This window comes from Macrobrachium rosenbergii, chromosome 16 (genome assembly GCF_040412425.1).
Source record: "Macrobrachium rosenbergii isolate ZJJX-2024 chromosome 16, ASM4041242v1, whole genome shotgun sequence".
Lineage (NCBI taxonomy): Eukaryota > Metazoa > Arthropoda > Malacostraca > Decapoda > Palaemonidae > Macrobrachium > Macrobrachium rosenbergii.
Genome location: NC_089756.1, coordinates 26361516 through 26381207, shown reverse-complemented (window position 1 = coordinate 26381207; position 19692 = coordinate 26361516). Strand labels below are relative to the sequence as shown.

At 35.4% G+C, this 19692-nt stretch overlaps 1 protein-coding gene across 1 annotated transcript; it reads right to left on the bottom strand.

The window, feature by feature from the left end:
- Positions 1–5514: 5514 nt before the first annotated feature.
- LOC136847221 (uncharacterized) lies at positions 5515–18965 on the bottom strand. Its single transcript, XM_067118684.1, has 7 exons — positions 18832–18965; positions 13459–13598; positions 10968–11130; positions 9845–10023; positions 9384–9536; positions 7259–7387; positions 5515–6614 (listed from the first exon to the last, which is right to left on the bottom strand). The coding sequence occupies exons 1-7, from the start codon at positions 18872–18874 to the stop codon at positions 6576–6578; spliced, it is 846 nt and encodes a 281-aa protein (XP_066974785.1). The 5' UTR covers positions 18875–18965; the 3' UTR covers positions 5515–6575.
- Between the last annotated feature and the right edge of the window lie 727 nt (positions 18966–19692).

Sequence of the window (19692 nt, the reverse complement as noted above, 5' to 3'; positions counted from 1 at the left end):
AAAGCCCAACGGGAAATGCCCAAGTCAATAACCTTTCTACATTTAAATAATCACAAAACTGTGCCTACAAATATGAGACATTACGAGAGTACTATTATTCTTATTATTATCACAACTCAAGCAATGGACGCCCTCTCACTAACCAAAAACAAAAGACCTAATTCACAACGTAAGGTAACCCTTCATAAAATGGAATGTCTTTATGTGGAAAAATCATGACAAATTTTTATAGAATATATGAACGTAATAAAGAATAAATATAAACACATTAACAAATAAATATGTGACATTTAGAACCGTCAGAACTATGAAGGCGAAGGGACACGGCAGGGAATTAACATTCACCACAACATCAGGCAAGAAACTCGACGATTCAAGAGGACGATAGATGAATAATTAAAACATGAGCATACTGTGCTGTGGTCACCAACAAGTCAAGTGAGAGCAAAAAGCTACGTGCATGTCGACACACATGTTCTCACAACTTCTGATTAAGTCTGCAGACACCGAACGCCATTTCACTCTAAAACCCATTAACTCCTAAACAAGGGTTTGAGTAACTGAGCATTATATAACACCCCCCTCTCTATATCTCTCTCTCAATGGGAGAAAAGAAAGAGAGAAGACGAGGGATGTGGTCCCACAGTCCCCCTCAAAAGGCTGTGGCTGTGAAGCAGGATAAATCTCGAGTGTAAATCCTTCGAGATACCGTTCACAATGGATGAAGGGGTTGTGCCTTATCATCCCCTTCTCTGAAACACGCTCCTATTATTCCCCAGACATCCCTTACACATGAAATCTCCCTCCTACTCTCTTCCATCTTTCTTTTTCTTTCCCAGAGTAAAAAATAAGTTGCATTAGACTCCTACGTACTACAGTAATGCATAATCTTCTCTCTCTCTCTCTCTCTCTCTCTCTCTCTCTCTCTCTCTCTCTCTCTCTCTCTCTCTCTTTCTCTAACATCATACAAAAGGCCACTGACAAGATTCAATGAGCTATCAGTTCAAGTAGAAACATCACAATGGTTACAATTTACAAAGAATGGGAGATGATACGATGCCGATGAGTTTGGTGTAAACGTAACACGAGGTTGAAAATAAAATGGAAAATTATAATATATACATACATATATATATATATATATACATATACATGTACATATATATATATACATGTGTGTGTGTGTGTGTGTGTGTGTGTGTGTGTGTGTGTGTGTGTGTGTAAGTGTACGTATGTCTAATTATTTAATTTGAAAGATATAAATCTGAAATCATCGTAACCGTAGACAAAACATGTCAAGTGTACATAATACTCTTAACACACATTTAAGTTTCATAAGCAATGGTAAAACCATCTTATGCGATCTAATACCGCATGGATTAGCTGCGTAGTGAATCTGCCGAGCTACAATAACTAATTTTACGATTACAACTGCTTCTTGGGACGCCGTTTAGTACTAGCCCCTCGGGGATCAAAGTATTATATACACTCATTTGTATATTGCGTGGTCGACAAATTATATTAATAAACGATATCTCCATGCGGCCGTCTACTGTACATTTACCATACGGTGTTTAGTACTAGCACCTCGGAGTAGGTGACGCGTAGATAACAAGTCAAAGTAGCACCCAATAATCAGATATACGTTACACTTCTGTGATCTTAACACTAATCATACTTATATCTTGCTTTTCGTAATAATGTTTTTTTTTCAACAACAATAATCACACGTAGTTCAGCTAATATAATAATTGTCACATACCTTTCATCTTACATGGCAATCATAGCAACGATTAATTTGAAGTTATACCATTTATCACAAACATATCGTAACAGTCATAACAACATTCACACACATATATTTCATTAGTTACATTAATGGAATGGGATGGAATATAAAATTTAGGCCAAGGCCAAGCAAAGTTAAAGTTAAGTATATCTTAGTTTAGCCAGACCACTGAGCTGATTAACAGCTCTCCTAAGGCTGGCCGAAGAGTTAGACTTATTTTACGTGGCTAGGAACCAATTGGTTACCTAGGCAGGACTACAGCTTGTGTGGAGATCCGAACCACATTATAGCGAGAAATAAATTTCTATCACCAGAAATAATTCCTCTAATAATTCATTGTGACCGGGGGCTGAACCCGGGCTACCAGCAAGTGCTAGGCGACAACTCTACCGACTTGGCCAACGAAGAACAAATATGGCACCTGGGCTATGGGGTCATTCAGTGTTGAAAGTTAAAATGAGAGTAAAATAGCTTCAAAAGTGTAACAATAGGAAAACCTCGCAGTTGCACTCTGAAACAATTGTTAGGAGAAAGTGGAAAGTAAGGCGAAAGAGAGACTAAGAACTGAGGTAAAGTAAAAGAAATGAACGTAGTTACAGCTAGAGGCAAGTTGGAAGCTGCAAAGAACCTAAAGTAATCCCTACAGTGCACTGCGTGAGATGCATTGCTACATTATAATAACACAGAGCTTATCAGTCAGTGCCATCTGGTGACCTACTTATTCTGAAACATAAGTCGCCAGCAGCACATAACAAAAAATACAATTTTTTTTAAACAACCAAATTAATTATGCAGAGCATTATGCTAGGGAAAGGAATTTCTTGACGCAAGCTATCTGATGAACTACAGTAACTTTTTTGTAACAAAAGTTACCCATAAATGCTAACCTGACAATCAAACCTACCTTAAATTCGATGCGCATAACAGCTACTAAACTTCAATGTCTTAATGCTTTTTTTTTATTTCACTGGCCTACATACCTACTACAGTACCTAGAGACTATGAATGTTGTACGTGCTGACTCCTACAATCGTGAATGTTACAGGTATTAAGGCCTTGCATCATGAAGAAATAATATCTTTAACAATCTTCCTGCAAACTTTTCCTTAGTATTCTCTCAGACCCATCTGTATGTCTTAGCCACTTCATATGGAATTCATTTCATCGGTATTCATCTCTGAAAACATCACTTCAAGATCCTAGGATCTACCAACAATCTACTGTAACTTAACAACAATACATACTTATGTGTAAAATCCTAAACAATCTCTTAGCAGGTGTAAATATTTTACAATTTTGTAATGGATTAACTTGGTGTTAAGAAGGTTCCAATAAGGAGCTGGCTGAAAAGCAGTCTCCCAATGGTAGGTGTCACATCTTTAGAGTCAGGTCCTATTAACTGAAATTTAGAAATAAAATTCTCAGTGGTTCAGAAGCCCTCAAATATCCCTGCTATAGCAAATAACTTCGTTTCAAACGCAGCTTATTTATCCAAGGTTTCTTGTATGTGTGTTAAGAGTAAGTTTGATCATTACATTTCAATAAAAATACTGTTTTAAAAGTTACATCCAACCTCAACAGAAGAAGAAAAAAGCTCTCAAATAAATTCATGGGGTTTGGATGAAACCAAACAGCAAGAGTTTTGTCTTACGAATAGTAAAAAATAATTTATTTACATGAAAACTGAAGCTTACAGTGTTGTTTGTACTAAACTCTTGAGTATTGGTGATACTATAATTTGCAATACAATTTTTAACTATGTTTTTCATTTACAAGTATGTATGTCATTTTAGATTATGTTGCATAATGCACAGTTAATGCATACACCATTCCTGGATGATTTTAAAAAACAGTCTTATAAAATTCACAATTAGTTTATAGCTATAACAATTAATCAGATTACTTTCATGGTATAAAGATATAATATTGTGAATCAGAATGTTGCTCTTCATTACACAATAGGAATAATTCTTGCAAAGTATAAAAAACTCAAATACAGTACAATACAGGTACAGTATTGCTATTAAAATGGTTAGGGTCTACACCTACCTAGATCTAACAATTTTGGATAATCCTTTTAATTTTATAGGATTAAGAGGCCCCAAAATAATTCTTGATCTAAATAAGTAAAAACAAGTAGAAATTATGCCACTTATTTATGGAACTTAAAAGCCATTTGACAGAGTACCAATATAAATAATCAAAAGGCACCAGAAAGACTCATTAACACCATAACTTGAGTGAAGACAGTGGTAGCTATACTGTAAGACTCTCAGATAAATTTTGGTGTCCATCAAGGATAAGAGCTGAGCCTTATCACACTAATGGAAGATGCTACAAAGGAGTGCACAAAAGGGGTCCATGGGGGTTGCTTTATGCAAATGACCTGGTGCTAACAACAGTCTGAGGAAGAGGTGGTGGAAATGTTTAACAGGAGAAATACTGGAATGGAGAGGAGGACTGAAAATCGACATATGAAAATCAAAGCTTATGGTGACTGTTAAGGAAGCAAAGAAAAAAGTAAAATGAGTAAAGTTGCCATCTTGTTGTTGAATACTTGGTGTCAAAAGAGGTGCTCAGGATTACAAAATAAACTTGGGAGTAAGATTTCTGATACCGAAAATGCAGTACATGAGTAAATTAGGCAAATGAACGGGAACTGAGAACCTGTGTTAGTATATGAGGCCCTAAAAGAGGTGGAGCATTTCTGTTACCTTGGGGATACACTGTACTTTGAAGAACATGAACTGAAAGACAGTAAGAAAAAAGGCTAGCAGCAGCATGAACGAAATGGAGAGATAGGCTAGCTGGTAAATACTGAGGCATTTTGTTATTTTTTTATTACCTTACAAAGCAATTCTGAAATATCATGACTTCAACTTGACCATCAGAAACATTTCTGAGTGATAAGACCCTAACAACACTTCTAACCTAACCAATCATATTATATAAACATTTATCACAATGACGAATAATGCTCACCTTCTAGGGTAATACAGTACTATTTCTTACCCTAAATAACAGTCAAGTTGGTCCTGTAGACAATGTCTCTGTAACGCCTGGGCATAAGAAATTTCAATTATAAATGGTGAAAAAATATGCTGCTTAATCTTGGTCCAATGTAATAAACAAGTCTTTGAACTAAGCCTAATCCGACCTAGCCTACACTACCCCAGGATATATTCCTAAGAATAGGCGAGTAGTTGCAGATCGACAGGATCCAGCTCTAACACTACCTCCAAACAGAAGCTTAGCCTATTGTTTAGGATGTTTAATGTTACTTGGGGGGTTCCATGGAGGCGAAGCGCCCCCGAGTCAGGTCAGGGTACAACGCCCTACGTGAGGTTAGATAGGTAAGGCCTGGTTAGGTCAGGACATGGCATTCTAGGCTACCTTAACTATACACGGCTAGGTCTAATTACCTAGCCGCTTTTAATCATAATGCCCCAACGAAAATTTGAACCTGCCCAGGATCTTTGCCCACTGGGACCGTTTCCATCTTAACTATAAAATGGATACTTCTTAACCTAGAGCTCCTTAACCTAACCTTGCCGCCGAGTAAGCCTTATTTATAGAACTAAACTATCGCAGAATCTAATATGTATTTATGCGCACTTTACGGCTTGTATGATACAGTAATGCATAATAAAGGTTGGAATATACTTTAAGCTAATTTTGGCATATAATTAAATAAACAAGCCTAACTGCCAACATCTCTAACCTACCTTTTCATCGACTTCTTTGTCTCAACCTTCAGCTTTGAAAATATGAAATGAATAATCGATACACCACACAATAATTTTTTTCAGTAATCCACGTTAAAAATAAACCCCACTACGATTACGTTACTATCACAATTCTTCGTATTACACGCAGTAGTAAGGATACGACAGTCCATCACTGATATGATATCAAATTAGGAAACAAAACAATACTAGATTGCCTCTCCAATTAAGCATTTAACGAAAAACAAAAAATTTTGTAAACTTACAAAGCAAATCTTTTAAACATACAACAAAGGAGGTTGGTTTACAGTATATGAAATGTTAAAATACTAATATCTTGAAAAGCCACATCAAAATGTCTGACAACAGTGTTGTTAACATATTCAGGATGAATTATGACCAAATTATTTTGACTTCACTGTCACACACCTTGCAAGTCCTTGTCATTCGTTAATCGAACAGCATATTGTGGGTTTCTTCAGAACTTCAAAGATGAAAAAAGCGTAAAAATAAAGAAACACTCCTTCAGGTTGGTTTCAATTTTCAATAAAAAATCTTAACGATTACTGTTAAAAAATTCAATGCCTGGTTAACCTTTAAACTCGATTTTAAAAAATGCTGCAAATTCTGTGCAAAAATAATCTCTCAGTTTAGTGTAGACAAACCACTTGTTAGTCGTTTAAAATCTCTGGAATCAGGCCTAAAAACTATCAAATACAACACTAAAAAGCTCTCTGTTTAGAGTTAACGAAATTCTCTAGATTCATTATAAAAAAACGTTCTAGATTCAGTGTTATCGACAGAACTATGCAGGACCAGCCTGCCAAGTGCCTTGAGATCACGGGATTATGGATTATAACCTTCAACAATTTCGAAATAAATATTTTCTGCTTCGGGAGCTCTAATGATTATAGCTGATGTGCACATTCACCTTTCCGAGATTCATTTTCATGGCTGGTGAAATACTGATAAATGTTAATTGTTCCCGGGATGTTTCAAGAGTCCAAAATCTTTAACTCATCGTTTTGTAGCAAAATAATGAAATTCGTTGATGATTGCCATCATACACTCTTAGGCCTAGTTTTCATCGTTTCATATTGCTGAAAGAGAGGAAATTACAATTAGTATATAGACCAACTTGACACACATGTATATGACATTATAGCACTAAAAAAATAAAAAACTCCACATACACACGAACTCTTATTCCTCACCCAAGAAAGCCAAGGTCTTCCAACTCTCCTAATGCCCAGAAGAGCCCAGGTGACAACACTATCACATAGACTACTACTTTCCCAAGGCAGGTGCAAAGGACATCATTATCTCATCTAACGTTTGTAATTTACCTTATGGCATAGTATCTCACTCTGTCCTGCGACATGGCTTTTAATATTCTTCTTAAAGTTTTCTTCCCAAATAATTCATGTCCATATACCAGTACAGATCATAGTAGATTAATGTATAATCTTACTTTCGTAAGAAATTTTAGTTTATTTTATTCCCAAATCTTATTCAGCCTGACTTCCACACCCAAACTCAACAATCCTGCCTCCATCGGTCCACATTATGTCTATTTAGATATATCATAGTCACATCTTTCTAAATATAGAGTAGTCAAACATTGTCAATGAGTACTTATTACACACACGATTAAGCTACTCCATTGCTAATAACCAGATCAGTAAACTGGACGACCAGACGCATATTGTGGTGGACATCACACTCCATATCTCTGTAGCCTTACCGTAAGGACGCCACTAGCGATGAGAATGGCCTTGGTCACTGCATCGGATTCCTTGGGAAAAGTTACAATTAGGAATCCTCTGCATTCTTCCATTCTCCCCCACTCCAGGAATTTTCTGCTGGGTATCACCTGTAATGCTAGAGCTGTGTTAGATCAGAGTTGCCTGCATCTATACGAAAACTTTAATGGTAAAGAAATCTTTCGTGTTTCCAAACAGAAATCTTTGATGACTAATTCTTTCCTTCTGCAAAGGGCCTTTGGAATTCTCTGCCATTTTAAGACGCATGCTAATGACATCTCTTGGATTTATGGCCCACTATTTTTCTTCCTCTTTTTCCCTGATTAGATATGCACTACAAAATGGCATAACGTTGGTTACTCGTCCAGTCCTCTGTACCAAATAAACTAAAGGTAACTTCATGTAATGTGGACTAAATCAACCACTATGTGTGTGTATGTATGTATGTATGTATGTATATATATATATATATATATATATATATATATATATATATATATATATATATATATATATATATATATATATATATATATATATTCATTGTTAATACAAATGCTGCAATTAAATGACAGGCAAAGATGCAGAGCCTAACTGACAAATTAGTAATCAAGCACAGGACGTGGAAATCAAAAATGCATTAAAATAAATTACTATTTGACTACTTAAAAGTACCTTGGCTTACAAAAAACTATCATATTCTGACCAATGTTGGTGACAAAAAGAGCTTTGTTTAGCTCTCGTAGGCTCCTGTCCCCTCGTTCTAAAGAAATTACATTTCATCTGACGAAGGGACAGGATCCCTTACAGAAGTTCTGCATTGCTGTACTAATATGCTTCTAGAAACTACACAAGAAGGGTCTTCTTGTCCCGTGCAGAAACCATGTTATGGACCAAATTACTTGTATGAGAAACAATACTGAAAATCAGATTTTTCAAACCTTTTTGCGGATCAAATACTATGAAAGATAATCTCATTGTGGATCAAATACTCTGAAATATAATTTCATTGCGGATCAAATACTCTGAAAGATAATAATATTTCATTGTGGATCAAATACTTTGAAAGATAATTTCATTGTGGATCAAATACTCTTAGGAGATGCATTATTGTGAATTCAATATGAAGTAAATAGAGTGAATCATTTATGCAGATCTAATAATTTAAGACAAACCATATTGCTGAACAAATACCTCAAACAAAAACAGAAGAAATTTATTTAGTCCCGTTGCCTACATATGATGCTGAATCTAATTTCATGAAGTTCGTACTCATAAGCGTACTCGGAAGACTTAGATGACCTTGACATACGAAGACAAAGAACTTTAACGTACCCAAAAGACAGCAGAACCATGACAAGTCTAAAATAAAAAGAGAGCAGTGCTGTACCTAACAGACCAGGGAGTCATGACGTACTCAGCTAAATGACAAAGTAAGCAGCAGCCCATCTGTGAGACAAAGAGACTCGTCCTGCGTCTGAAAGACCGAGATATCGTGAAATACCTTAATGGCAAGAGAACACAACAACGGTCCTTAAGGACAAAAAAAAAAAAAAAAAAGTAAAAAATGCGCCGAAGTTTCTTCGGCGCAACCGAGTTTTCTGTACAGTGTATAATGCTGTAAGAAACTTTCAGCTGCCTCCCATGAAACGCTCAGCCTCGGCCCATGGTGGCATGTGTTGTTGACACATATAGCGGTGCCAGACGCAAGATCATGGCTGATTTTAACCTTCAATAAAATAAAAACTACTGAGGCTAGAGGGCTGCAATTTGGTATGTTTGATGATTGGAGGGTGGCTGATCAACATACCAATTTGCAGCCCTCTAGCCTCAGAATTTTCAAGATCTGAGGGCGGACAGAAAAAAGTGCGGACGGACAGACAAATAGCCATCTCAATTAGTTTTCTTTTACAGAAAACTAAAGCTGCAAAGTACTCAAAAGACAAAGAGAGCCGTGTCACACCTTAAAAAGAAAGATAAACCTGTCATTTACATTCATGACAAAAGACAGTCGTAATGGTCACAGAACCCATTTAAAGTTGCACGTACCATAAAGACAGAGAGAATCGTGACGAACCTCACAAACAAAAGAGAGCTGTAACGTACCTGAAAGACAAGAGAACCTCGGGGCGCCCTAGGATCCTCAAGGCGTATCGTGCATAGAATGTCTCCTGAACAGTTCCTAACAAGCGCCTTAAACTCACTCTCTTGGTCTATCGTTCCTAGAGGCACGTCTGGGTGAAGCTTGACGTACACATACTGAAAGGAGGAGGGAGAGAAAGGGAAAAGGAGGCTGGAGAAGACAAAGGAGAGAAGAGGAGGAAGGAGAGAGACAAAGAGAGAGAGAAGAAAGGGAGAGAGAGAGGAACAACGAGGGAAGAAGGAGCGTGGAAGAGTATTATTACACTAGACGGAGTTATAAAATTCGTAGAAATAATCAGAGAGAGAGAGAGAGAGAGAGAGAGAGAGAGAGAGAGAGAGAGAGAGAGAGAGAGAGAGAGAGAGAGAGAGAGAGTTAAATGGTATAGAATTAATATGAAACGAGCAATTGCCGTTACACTGCTAACCTTCAACCTATTAAGACACGGATTGCTGCTATGTTTGACGAAAGCTATGACTTGCTCTTTTTGGGAGTTCACGGCCTTAAATACAACTTCAGGTCCTTCCATGCCACAGCAGATACCCTCTGAATCTGCACTGACTGTGTATAGCAAGCGATGGGTATTATCTGTCACTTTAAACCCGCCTGAAGTGAGATCGGGAGACAGAAAAGAAAGTTATCAAAGGTAACAATATCGCAGGTAACAGAGAATGATATTTCCAGCAGTTTTTTTTTTTCAAAACTATTGCTTTTATCATTAGTATTTCAAATTGTGCATAAAGCTAGATGAAATAAAAGCCAAAAAGTTCATCAACTTACTTAGCACGCTTGTGCAAATTAGATCTCCCGTGATGGGATAAAAGTTAAAACAATGAAGAAGGGAAGTCTAGTAAAATGCAAATGAAATTAATAAGTATGAAAAAATATAAAGTATCAGCAGGCATTGACACAAGTATAGTTAAATATTGTTTTCTTATAATCGCCATAGAGGTATAAGCATTTAATAGTCTTCTAGATATTTCTAAAACAGAACGTCAGTTTCGATACACATTCAAATCCATTCATTTGTGAGACAATTTCAGTTCAACAGAAATGCATTTTCAATTCAGCTGGAAGACAATTATTCCATTCATATGGAAAATACTCTGCATTCAGCGAAAAAGCAGCTACCAAACTGAAGTCAGTTCCATTTAACCAAAAGATAATTTACGTTAAAGTGAAATATAATTTCCATCTAAGTGAAATCCAGTTGCCATTCAAATGAAAACAGGTTTCATTTAGATAAAAGACTTTCCATCTAAGCGAAAGGACGTTTGTCATTCAACTGAAAAACAATTTCTATACGACTGGAAAGCAACGTCCGTTTAGTTCAAAAGCGAATTCCATTCAGATAAAATCAAATACATTCGACCGAAAGACCATGCACGCTCAAATGAAATATTGTTTCCATTTAAAGGCAAGGAAATTTGCCCTCAAGCGGAAAAACCACTTTCATTCGGCTGAGAGACAAAAAAAAACCATTAAACTAAAGCACAATTTCCATTTAGCTGAAATGCAATTTTCTCATTAGATCCCCATGACTGACTCACCATCCACAGGCTGAATGATCACTTGTACTAGACTGTCGAGATGTTGAATGACGTAATGGGTGAACCACAAGGGACGCGCGTTCAGATACTGGATATTTCTGTCGATCTCCTTCCCTGTCACCATGTTTGATTGCGATGGGATTCTTGACAGAGCGGCGAAGTTCTGAAAGATGAAGATGATTGAGGAAGATGACAGATATGAGCTTCAGTTCTGGAAGAATCAGAGGACAAATGTTCTTCAAGGGTTGTATGTTTCAGTAGCTCTTTACTTCCTCCTGCTGCGAAGGTTTGGAATTCTCTTGGTGCCCCTGTTTTTCCTGGCCCTTATGACAACCTTTCTCAGCTTTTTGCCTTTAAGAGGCATGTCGCTCACTTTGTCGTCAGTGTTGAATCCCATTCTCCTTTTTTATTACTAATTTTTCTTGTTTTTTTAAAGACTGGGCTACAAAGCTGAACTAGGTTTTCGTCTCTTTGGCCTTTGATCTTGGATAAAATACTGAATCATACTTAAATGTCTAAGGAAAACCTCGAGTCAAAAATCAAGGTTGATGACTGATTTTTTTTTAGATATTGTACAAGAAGAAGAAGAAGAAGAAGAAGAAGAAGAAGAAGAAGAAGAAGAAGAAGAAGAAGAAGAAGAAGAAGAAGAAGAAATTATATCAAAGAGGACAAGAATGAAAAATAAGAAGACATAGCCTACTGTATGTATGGATACCGCGTCATACTTATAAAAAGAAAATACAATAACATTAATATCTACAGAATTCTGCAAGGGGTGAAGGGGAAAATTAGAAAGAAAAACAAGAAGGAAACAAAGATATATTCAATTTTAAAATTTCGCATAATTATACTCGAATATATGAGACACAGTTCATCCCTGACAGAAAGTTTAAGAATCCTGTAAGAATACTAAATAAGAACCGTCGCGGGAGAAAATATGAATTCCATAAATACTGTAAAATTACTTCAGTTTACACGAAGTAGCTCAAATCCCAATGGGACGGACAATGGCAGCCTTTCCTGATCCATACCCAAAGAAAACAAGATAGGCGAAGGAATAAAGGAAAAAGGTTGGGAATTCATCACAAAGGAAGAGAGGTTACAATTCGAGGAAAACAGGAGCAGGAGGAGAATTCTAAAGCGTAGCAGCAGAAGTAGAGAATCAGGCACTGAACCACGTATTCCCAAGAGGATTCCGTGTTCCGGACCGCAAAATTACCTCAGTGCATGAACACATGAACACCATCTCGGGTGGGAACTCATCAAGAAACAAGAGAAGTCACAAGTCGAGGAAAACAGGAGCAGGAAGAGAATTCTAAAGCGTGGCAGCAGAAGTAGGGGAAAAGACACAGAACCACGCATTCCTAACAGGATTTCATGTTCAGGACCGCAAAATCACCTCAGTGCATGAATAGCAACTCGCTCCGACTTCGACCGAACGAACCGACCTCGAAAGAAAATTCTGAATTTTACGGAGTGATTCCAGCGTGACGTCATCAGACAAAGACATCAAAGAATTCGTTTGAACATATTGATACGGCTTCGTCGTCCCATTGGAGCTGAAAAAAAATGTAACTAAATCAAATAAAGGTGAGCTCTTTTTGTACGAGGACGAACCGCAAATAGAAATAAATTTTCTCTCTAGCCGTTCCGCAATCTCGATAACAAACAGCTATTTGATGAGTGTTTGAACATTAATAATAATGATGATGATAATTATTCATTTGCCTAACATTTAAATGTTCATAAATATCAAATGTGAAGTGGTATAAACTTGAAGCGTAATGATTATAATAGCCACAGAAAAGAAAATGATAACACTAACAATCATGATTAATTACCTCTTCGCAATAGATGCCATGTATTATGCAATAAATTTTAATGGTAAATGAGAGATAGTTTTCACGGACGGACTCCGCCATTATTCACTTGTAGTAGTTTAAACGAACTGAGTCACTTCTAAAATTTCGAAGGGGTGACTCGAAGGATTGGATTTCAAATAAAAAGTGACATCTACAGTAAGACGACGCCGAGGATGTAGGACACTTGTATAGAAGGAGACCAAAGGAACTGACGAGTACTAAAAGACAGAATGGAATGGAACGGAATACAGAGTTTAGGCCAAAGGCCAAGCGCTGGGACCTATAAGGTCATTCAGCGCTGGAAAGGAAAATGAGAGTAGGTAGGTGAAATGTGTAACAAGGGGAAAACCTCAAAGCAGTTGCACTATGAAATAAATGTTAGGAGAGGGTGGATAGCAAGATGGAAGAAAGATGGTGTGAATGGAGGTACAGTAAAAGAAATGAAAGAGGTTGCGGCTAAGGGGCCGAAGAGACGCTGCAAAGAACCTTCGGTAATGCCTACAGTGCACCCCGTGAGGTGCATTGACGGCACTACCCGACTACGGGGTCTAAGGACCGTGTCCTTACAGAGTGCCGTGGAAGACACACTGAGAGATGTTACCATATACTCTCTTGAAGGATTCACTTACATTGGAAAAACCTGGAAGGCGTTTCGACAAGTGCAGACGAGGAAGGTGTGACGGCAAATGTGGAATCAAGTGTGTCTTCTTCTTGAATTTTTTTTCGTCCTCGTAAGAAGGTACTGGAGTCTCACAGGGAGATGGGGACACTGTTGAGGAATGGAAAGACTTCATTTGCATACATGCAGCACATACTGTATAAGGACACACGACACACACACACTCGTATATATATACATGTATATATATGAGTGTGTGCGTGTTAATCTTATATAATAATATACATATATACACACACACCACACACACACACACACACACACACACACACACACACACACACACATACATATATATATATATATATATATATATATATATATATATATATATATATATATATTTGTATATATGGCAGCAATTTGTTTACTATGCAGGTTTCGTTGAACGGTAGATGATTGCTAACTTTATTTTGGTATTAGTTCTTTCCAATGTTCTGTATTCACTCTTCACTACTCGAAGTTCGTAGAATTATAAAAGAAAGCCACTTCTTAATAATTCCTTTATTCTTGATAGTTGTTCCGTTTTTTTAACCATTGACAGTTGCCCATTGTTTTACTTGTTACATGTTAACAGTAATTCCATGACAATTTTAGTATTTTAACCACTTGTTTACTCACTTGTAATTGTTATGTTTGGTCATGAAACGATGAAAATATTTTAGTCGAGCATGATTATGGACAAGTACGGTCCGAAAGCTCGCTATGGAGACAGAATAAAAGGGTATTAAGAAGTGATTCTTTACTATAATTCTACGAACTCAATAATAATGAAGAGTGAATACAGAACATTCAACTATTAAAAATAGTTAAGTTCACGCAGTCACCTATCGTTCAACAGCTCTCATAATCCTTTACATATATACATAAACTCTGTGTGTGTGTCTGTGTGAGAAATAGTATAAAGTTACACTCCATTACGGGAATGTACAGCCATTCATGGAATTTTCTATCATTAATAAAACAGATTTCTAGGGCCTTTGTTCCGTCACCAAGACAAATGAATTAGAAAGCACAACAAACAAAAAATGCGCCGAAGTCTCTTCGACTCAATAGAGTTTTCTGTACAGCGCATAATACTTTATGAGCCGCGGCCCGCGAAACTTTCAGTGGTGACATGCCCTACAGCGTTGGCAGACGCACGATCATGGTTAACTTTAACCTTGAATGAAATAAAAACTACCGAGGTTAGAGGGCTGCAATTTGGTATGTTTGATGACTGGAGGGTGGATGATCAACATACCAATTTGCAGGCTATGGAGCCTCAATGGTTTTAAGATCTGAAGGGCGGAGAGAAAGTGCGGACGGACGAACAAATAGCCATCTCAACAGTTTTTCTTTTAGAAAACAGAATATTGAGTAAAATGCCGATAAGAGCTTCTTCGCTGAACTGACTATTATTTACTAGCATTATTTAATAAAAAAAACTGAATTTTTACATTCATTTTTTAAAGTCAAAGTCTTAAGTAATTATATTTGCTTATGGTTGAGAAGCGTAAATTCTTGAATTACAGATATAGCTAAACTAAACACGTGGTCCTGAAAGCAATGTATTATTTCAAGTTTCATAATTATCCAAAAGACATTAACTAACATAATATAAAGAACTTAAGATAAGTTATATATATAAATATATATATATATATATATATATATATATATATATATATATATATATATATATATATATATATATATATATACTAATACATATATATATATTATGTGTATGTATATATGTGTATGTATTCCAACACTTTAGCTATATTTTTTACCCTCGCCCTGCTTGCCTTTTTCCTACTTTCTCTCGCTCCCTTCCAGTCTGGGCTAAATAAGGACGCCAGATTGCCGTTGCATCGGTCTCCGCCGTCTGAAGAGAACTCGTTAAGCGCACTTGCCAAAAAAAAAATAACCAATTTCTTCTCTTATTTCTTCGCCGTCTAGTTCTTTCCGGTGTTCCTGCATCTGCCCAGTATAGAATCGATCCTTGCCATCAGTATTGCATGAATTATTCCTTCGCTTATGTCACAAGTGTTATGGTTTTTATTGATCTTTCGAGCGTGTTCTCTTGGACTAGTCCTGCTTATAGTGCAGGTTTCTCGCCAGCGCGCTTTCGCGGAGCCTTTGCCATCTTGTCACTAAAATTCTCACAGCGTAGCCGCTGCGTCTGGACCGTTTCTTTGGTACAAAATTGACGTCATGCATGTCTGTTTAAGCTGATCACCACGCGAGCACGTTTTCTGGTCCCGATCGGTGAAATTTGCGCCGGCGAGTCAATATTTTCGTTCCCCTCGTGTAAAATTTGAAGATGCGCGTGTACGTTACACTGATGTTGCGCAAGCAAGAAAATTGGGCGGTGTTTACTGACGCTCATTAACGCGTTGTTGAAATTTGTACCAAGTATAGTTTTTTTTTTTTTGGACAAAAAATTATAGGCGTGCATTTTCTAGTTAACTGATGTCACATAAACACGAAAATTTGGGGCATCACGTATATTTTTAAAAAATTAATTTTTCAAGGTGAAGCCAGCCATACGCCAGCGTGGGTTCATATTTCGGGAGAAGGCTGTAATATATAAATAAATAAATATATACTCACACACATATATATGCATATACACACACACACACACACACACACACACACATATATATATATATATATATATATATATATATATATATATATATATATATATATATATATATATATATATATATATATATGATTATAATCACTTAAACATAACACAGTAAAATAAAAGACTGGGCGTAAGGACCCACTTTGGTTTCTGCCTCAATTCTCAGTCATAATAAATTAGCCAAAAACCGGTTAAAGCCTATACATCAGTCTCTTATTTTTTTACTATAATTTTGATATATATATATATATATATATATATATATATATATATATATATATACCTATATATATATATATAGATAGATAGATAGATAGATGATGAATAGATAGATGAACTAATTTATCCAAAAATAAATCAATCAATTGTGCCTACTTAGTTTCTGAGGCTTGGCGGACAAAGCCCCCATTTACTTTAAAAGAAAAAACACGTCTTTCTATGACTCTGAATCAGTTTGTGAATCCCAAAAACGTACCAGTTCAACGTGTAAACATTAATGTTGAATAAGGCCAGGAAGTAAATAACTAAATAGATAGTTCGATAAGACATTAACTTCCCGTGCAAAGTTCCACACACACAATAAAATGTCGATATGAGAAAGGAGAAAAGGCATAAATCAACACCGAGGCAACTAAATCTTACAGTGTTAGTGTGATAAGCTCCGACAATTCTTAAGTTTTCTTTCTCCCTTCAAAAATTGTCGAACGTTCTTACTCGCTCAAGTCTAAATATATTTAAAAAGTTGGCCTTGTAAAAAAAAAAAAAAAATCTCTTTATTCTTATCTTTTTTATTAATGCTATTTTTATTAATGATGATAATGAAACTAAAAGCATGATAGAGAATTGAATTGACTGCAGTCCTGACGTGCAGGTTATATTGGAAAACATAATGAGACCATTCGAGGAACTCAGGCACTTATCGTTAACCTGGATTCGCTTTAGTTTATTCAGGATTTCCTAAGTCTCAAGTCTCCTTCGATTAAGACTTGAGATAGAAAGTAGCAAACTCGTTGAGAAAAATTACATAAATGGAATGACAATACCGTCTTCTCATTAGCAGGGGTGTTTGCTATGTTCAACGGAAAGCTTTCGCAATAGTTATGAATATACATACATACATACATACATACATACATATATATATATATGCATACATATACATATAAAACATTCCTTATATGTATATGTATACTATATATATACATATATATGTTTATGCATATATATATATATATATATATATATATATATATATATATATAACTATATATATATGAATAAAAAAGAATACACATAAAACACTATTTAAACATTGCAACCATATATTTCATTTTTACCTTCTGTACCCTATTCTACCAGTGAACAGAAATTTTAGAGCAAGTGAATGTATATCTAATTTTATTCATAAACTATTTTATAGACTTGCTACACTAATGTTATTACAGGAAAGACATTCATATATATATATATATATATATATATATATATATATATATATATATATATATATATATATATATATATATATATATATATATACATATACACAGTATTTTAGTTTATGCAACATCAGTGTAGAATGTCCACAAGCAATATCTATCTATCTATCTATCTATCTATCTATCTATCTATCTATCTATCTATCTATCTATCTATTTATATGTATATATATATTTATATATATAGTATTTATGATATAAATACTAAAAAGTGGAGCGAAAATATTAAAAAACCGCCAAAATAAGGGGGAAAGTATAAGTATGCTTTCCAATCATTTAATGTATTTACAGTACAATTCTTCAAAGGAGTGACTGAATATTTTCAGAAACGAAGAAGTGGTAAAATGTCAGTAAAAAGTCAAATCATGAAATATGGAAGCAGCCTGAAAGTGTCAGCAGATCTATTGAAATGAAAACACAAACAGCCAACAAAGTAAACACTCACAAGGTCATATACATATGTATGAAACGAATAAGTATATAAAACGAAATCATTTTTGTTCACAATACATGAAAACATACGTATGTACGCATAGATATCTACAAAGACATTTTAATAAATCTTTATATAATGAAATTGAAATGATTTTATGCAGAAAATCTGATTAAAGAAAAAATTAGGGAGAGCTTACTGATGATCAGAGACAAAATCTAAACACTTACATTTTTTTGGTTATCAAGAGTTTAATTTGTACTTTTCTGACTAATTTGACTGAAGATATATATAAAGTCAATACTCTAAAGTTGTCTGAAAACTTTCTTTTACCATACCCCTATTTTGGTATTGAATATAATGTGTATGCATACATATATATATATATATATATATATATATATATAATGTTAAACTTGATCACTCTCACAATAATACTGTGCATTCATAAGAATAATATGACCTCATTTAAACTGTATGGTATCTAACAAGAAGTTGTATTCTGAGATTACAAAAAAAATTGTACATGCTCTCAAGGACTAATCTGTCCCCATCATATAGTAGCAGTAAAATACCATCTTGTTTTAAATGACATCCTGTTATTCTATATATATATATATATATATATATATATATATATATATATATATATATATATATATATATATATATATACTCTTTATATATATATATATATATAACAAAGCCCTTTTAAATCGTGTTTACACAGCAAAATATTTAATTAATCACCTCTTGTGTCTCGTAGAAGATGCACGTCCTGGACATCCAACATCGTAAAAATTAATATTTTGAAAGTGTCGTAACAAGTCGCACTCACAGCCTTTTTACCACAGCTTTTCTACGAGAACTGAGAAACACTACTCGCTCCCTGCGAACCCTCAGGAATTGCGCTCCGACTACTGAAATCCGTTTAAAAAGTTCAAGAAAGAACTAAGGATCAAATGGCATATATGCAGAGAAGGACTCTCGACCATGTAGGTCTCGAGTAAATGTCAGTCCAGTGGATGCTGTGCATTTTTCAAGAGATCCCGAAGCCACGGAACTATGATTCATTTGTATTTATAGACACCATGACGGTCTGCTGGGATGAACCAACGGGATGAATCTATGTATTCTACACTTCAAAGGAGAGATTTATCAAGGTTTTTCTGGTTTTAAGATTACCTTATAAAACCGTTTGGAACGTTTTGTCACCGAGTTCAGTTTAGTAAAAGTATTGCATTATGCAATCGAAGTGGTGTCACTAACCTTCAAATGTTAACGTTCGGAGAAAGGCGTGCAATGAAATATTGACTACTAGTCAGAGGTCGCAAGCTTGTTTTCAACGTGCGTATGATCACTATTATTCCACTGAATATTATTAAATATTCGGAGCTAAAAATATATGAAAAACCGAAGTAACTGTTAGCAGACTCGATCATTTTTTAAAGTACATTTTATATGTGACATTTTCAGATAACTTTCAAAAACTAATCAGAACTCCAATGTCACTGTCATGTGAACGAGTCCCCAAAGACTTAATATTGAGGGGTTCAAGGGTCTCTGCATTCAAAGGTGTGATTGTTATTGATGAGGAACTGAGATAAATGT